Source organism: Orycteropus afer, unplaced genomic scaffold (genome assembly GCF_000298275.1).
Source record: "Orycteropus afer afer isolate SDZICR_OR568_19922 unplaced genomic scaffold, OryAfe1.0 scaffold00470, whole genome shotgun sequence".
Classification (NCBI taxonomy): domain Eukaryota; kingdom Metazoa; phylum Chordata; class Mammalia; order Tubulidentata; family Orycteropodidae; genus Orycteropus; species Orycteropus afer.
The window spans coordinates 957770-962875 of record NW_006922057.1 but is presented as its reverse complement, the minus strand read 5'-3'; the positions used below and the strand labels follow the sequence as shown (position 1 = coordinate 962875).

The 5106-nt window shown below is 51.4% G+C and overlaps 1 protein-coding gene across 1 annotated transcript in view; it reads left to right on the top strand.

Annotated features, from left to right (window-relative positions):
* The first annotated feature begins 3927 nt into the window (after positions 1 to 3927).
* Positions 3928 to 5106, top strand: part of GPRC5B (G protein-coupled receptor class C group 5 member B) — a 10584-nt gene continuing 9405 nt past the window's right edge. The window contains exon 1 of the mRNA XM_007954729.2: positions 3928 to 4939. Within this exon, the coding sequence (XP_007952920.1) occupies positions 3934 to 4939 (1006 nt within the window). The 5' untranslated portion in view covers positions 3928 to 3933. The remainder of the gene's footprint in view (positions 4940 to 5106) is intronic.

Below are 5106 nucleotides of genomic sequence, written 5' to 3'. Positions count from 1 at the left end.
TGTTGCCAAATGTTCCCTGGGTGTCAAAATCGCCCCTGGTTGAGAACCACTGGCCTAGGAGTATAACACCTAGAGGGCCTGGGGAGTGTTTCTTGTGTTACTTGCATTTGCCATTGATGAGCTGTCTGGGAGGAAATTCACACCAGAGTCTATGCACTGAGTCAGTGGGCTGATGGCATTTTGTTCAGACGCATCCAATTTTGATTCCCAGCGTGGTAGCAGGGCCTTGTAATAAGCAGCTCTGCCTAGGACAATGTTTTTCCAGAGGGTGTGCAAACACAAGTTACATCAGGGAACAGTGTAAGCATTTGAAGAGATAAGTGTTAATGTGGTAAGTTTTCTTCCAAGTGAGTCCATTTAAAGGATGCAGTGAGCCAGTTAAGTAAACAACTGCACAGATGTGTGTGGGCAGGGCAGAAGTTGCTACAGTGGCAGGCCATGATGTGCCAGTGAACAGCGGTTGGCTCTTGGGCCTGCTGCCAAGGTCTGGGTGAATCTGCACTTCTCAATTGCTCGAGAAGGATGCCGGGCTACTTGTATGGGACCAGTTCTTGCCTCCGCCTTCCATTCCGAGCCTGCTGAGTTGAGAAGCCAAAATCCCAGTTCTCACACCAAACTGCAAGGGTCAATTGTCATTTCAAATCAGTCTGTTCCTCTGGCTTCACTTCTGTCTGGCACCAGTGGCACATGTAGCCCCTTTTCATCTGACTCTAACTGCCTGGTGTGAGGTCAGAGTTCACAAGTTAAAAGACACAGTTCTCCAAACTGGCATGTCTGCTCAAAGCCTCACATGCCACCCACAAGCTTGGAGTCCCCAAAACACCATCACTTCTGACCTGCTTGCTACAAATTCAGGGGTTCATACAGGATATCAGCTGTAAACTCAGGTGTCCCTAGCCCCCCTCACTTATGACCTTCTAGCTCCCACTTTTCCCTAGAGCCTAATTGCTAGAAAAACAGAGAAATCATGGAAAATGCTATACATACAGTTACGGTTTCATTACAGTAAAAAGGATACAAATCAAGAGATGCATAGGGTGAGGTCTGAGAGGGTTCCAGACACAGGGCTTCCACATCCCAAAAAGGGGTGCATCAATAGGTGTCACCGAACCTAGATTTGCCACTTATGAGCCTCTCAGGTGCATTGATGGCTGTCACTGACCAGGAAGCCTGTGGAAAGCTTCTGTGTCCACGGCCTTTTTTGGGAGTCTCATTCCAAACCAAACTATACTGCTGTCAAGTTGATTCTGTTCCTGGCGCCTATACAAGACAGAGATAAGCTGCCCTGTAGGGTTTCCAAGGCTGTAATCTTTATAGGAGCAGATTGCCACATCTTTCTCTGTGGCACTGCTGGTGGGTTTAATCAACCAACCTTTCGGTTAACAACAAAGCACTTTGACCACTGTGCCACCAGGGCTCCTGGCAGCCTCATTACATATTTCAAATGCCAGCCCTCTCCTCTGAGGTAACTGGAAATCACAAGATTGATACACTCTGGAGTCTTTGTGGCCTGGCCAGCCTCTACTTGAGCCACCTCTTCGGGATAATCTCAGGCTAGGTGTGGTCTGGACCACTCATCATAGACTTCAGTCTCTGGGGAAATTCCAAGGTTTTAGAAGTTCTCTCTCAGGAACCAAAGACAAAGACCAAGTTCTTTGGGCAAAGTTAATTTTGAACCCACCTGCCTTCTCTCATCTATAGGTCAAGGACATGGTTCCTACAACACCAGGCATCTTCTCCTTCAGCAGTATCACTCATTTATCCCCCTCAGTGGCTGCTCGGCTCCTTGTAAAGCCACCAAGAGGGAGGTGGTTGATAGTGCATTTACTTATAGAAGCTCCAGACAAAGGCCAGGTGAGACACAGAGGAAATGAGATCTGAGCAGGACCAGGCTCTTGACCAAGGAGGGAGTTGGTACCACTGGGGTTGAGGAGAAGCCTGATGTAGAAGTCTCATTCATTCAGCACTTGCTTTGTGCCGGCACTGGTGTGATCCTCAACCCAAAGTGGTTTTGCTGCCCCCTCCCCAGTAGGGAACATTTGGCAATGTCTGGACACATTTTTGGTTGTCACAGCTGGGGGAAGGGTACTACCAGCATCTAGTGGGTGGAGGCCAAAGATGTTGCTAAACATCCTTCAATATATAGAATTGCCCCCCACAGCAAAGAACGATTCAGCCCCAAATGTCAGCTGTGCTGAGGTTAGAAGCCCAGGTCTACACTGATGCAGAAGGCAGTGACCCTCCCCTTCTGGGTCTAACACTGGAGAGAGACGGGAGGAAGGGGCGGGGCGGGTCAGAACAAAGCAAGCAGGTAAAAAGCTACAGATAATGAATAGAGCTCAGAAAGAAATAGACATCAAGAGTCATATCAGGGTCATAATGGTGTGACCTGGGCCAAGGTCTGAGCTGATGACAGTAGCACCAAGACCAGTGGGGGGAGGAACAGTTTAACTTGTAAGGCGGGGGTGTATACCAGGCAGAGGGACCAGGAAGTGACGTGAGGAGCCTTGGGTTAAACCATTGTCCTGGCTGCTCTTTGGAGACCACCTTGAGTGGGGGCTGGAGAGAGTGGCCAGGACACTTCTACATTTTGAAGCCGCAGGTGATTCTCCTTTCTTGCAGTAGTTATGGTCTATAAAGTCCCTGCAAATACAGAGTTTGCGAATACTGGACTGGCCTTGTTCATTGGGTGGCTTGGATTTTTCACCACTTTGCTCGTAAATGACCACAAAAGTACCTTGAGTACTGATTTTAGGATAAAATACATTTTAGCAAGTGGATGAATTTACATATTTGGAATCTCAGAATAATTAGGGTCAACAATGCTAAGTTTGAAATGCCCGGGAGGCTTCTAAGAGGGGGTGTTGAGTTGCTTCTAGGGTTGGGTCATGTGACCTTGGGCAAGTGACATGCCCTCCTGGAGACCTGGTTTGCCATCTGTAAAATGGGGATCACAATAGACCCTGCCTTACAGGATGGATGTGAGGAGTGGAGGTGTTGATTCCTGTCACCTGGGTAAATGTTTGGGGTTATTATTGAGAGGATGAAATAGTACTCCTTTATCTTTGAAGAAGTCAGATGCGTATAGTGTAAAATTCAGTGAATACAAAAGGGACTGACTCTCCCTCCTGGCCTGTCCTTCAGCCACCTAGGGATGACTCCTGGTTGCTAATGAGGCCACCATGTGGGGAAAGGGACTGCTGGGCCAACGTCCCAACTGGCAGCTGAACACCTTGCCTTGTCCTCACAAGAGTTGTGGCTGCCTCTTTAGAGGAGAATACCCCTTCTGTTTGCCACACTCCCCACCATTCCCTATTGCTCCCAGACTCAGTCACTATAATACAAATTCCCTGGGTCCTTGGAAGTACTTGAGTTTGTAACGCACATGCTAGATGGATGCAGGGGGCTGAGGGGCATTGTCTCTTCTTGCAGCTGTGCAGGCTCACTGCTGTGGCCAGTGGTGCAAACAGGAGCTAAAGTGGGCCTTCCTCACCTTGTGAGGGGCTGTGTTGCCTGGAGTAAATGGTGCCTTTTCTTACTGTGTCCACAGGCACCATGTGGGCTATAAAAATCTCATGCTGTTGAGTCGATTCAGACTCATAGTGATCCTAGAGGACAGAATAGAAATTTCCCATATGGTTTCCAAGACCGTAGTCTTTACAGAAGCAGATTGCCACAGCTTTCTCCCATGGAGTGGTTGGTGATTTGAACCAATCTTTTGGTTAGCAGCCCAATATGTCACCACTGTGCCACCAGGGCTCCTCCAGGGCTAGTGGGTTTGAAATGAGGTGGGTATTCTAAAGAAGTCTGGAAGGTGGGAGACTCACAGTGGCTTGGTCTTTCTCTGCCCCCCCCCCCCCCCCCCCCCCCCCCGCTGTACCCTCCTTCCGGCGGCCTTCCTTTCCGGGACCGTTGGTGACATCAGAGAGAAAGATGAGAACCCACCACGCCCTCGCCTTCCTCCTGCTCTTCGTAATTGCCTCTGGGGCCTCTGAAAACGCCAGCACGTCCCGGGGCTGCGGCCTGGACCTCCTCCCTCAGTACGTGTCCTTGTGCGACCTGGACACCATCTGGGGCATCGTGGTGGAGGCGGTGGCCGGGGCAGGTGCCCTGATCACACTGCTGCTGATGCTTATCCTCCTGGTGCGGCTGCCATTCATCAAGGACAAGGAGAAGAGGGACCCCGTAGGCCTCCACTTCCTCTTCCTCCTGGGGACCCTGGGCCTCTTTGGGCTGACATTCGCCTTCATCATCCGGGAGGACGAGACCATCTGCTCGGTGCGCCGCTTCCTGTGGGGCGTCCTCTTTGCACTCTGCTTCTCCTGCCTCCTCAGCCAGGCATGGCGCGTGCGGAAACTGGTGCGCCATGGTAAGAGCCCGTCGGGCTGGCAGCTGGTAGGCGTGGCACTGTGCCTCATGCTGGTGCAGGTCATCATCGCCATCGAGTGGCTCGTGCTGACCGTGCTGCGGGACGCGAAGCCGGCCTGCGCCTATGAGCCCATGGACTTCGTGATGGCCCTCATCTACGACATGGTGCTGCTCGTGGCCACCCTGGGGCTGGCCCTCTGCACACTGTGTGGCAAGTTCAAGAAGTGGAAGCAGAATGGGGCCTGCATCCTGGTCACAGCCTTCCTCTCTGTGCTTATCTGGGTGGCCTGGATGACCATGTACCTGTTTGGCAATGCTGAGCTGCGGCAAGGAGAGACCTGGGGGGACCCGACCTTGGCCATCACCCTGGTGGCCAGCGGCTGGGTCTTTGTCATCTTCCATGCTATCCCTGAGATCCACTGCGCCATCCTCCCAGCCCCACAGGAGAACACTCCCAACTACTTCGACACATCACAGCCAAGGATGCGGGAGACGGCCTTCGAAGAGGACATGCAGCTGCCGCGGACCTACATGGAGAACAAGGCCTTCTCGATGGATGAGCACAATGCAGGTAAAGTGAGCACCACTGGGTTAGGCTCCAGGGCCAGTTGTCCCAAAAGGACCCTCTTTCTTCTCTCCAGTGCGGATATGTGGTCCCTGGGGGCTGTCCTAGCAGATCAGAGTACACAAATAATGGCCAGAGATGAATTTTTATGTAGATTTTTTTTTTTTTTTTTT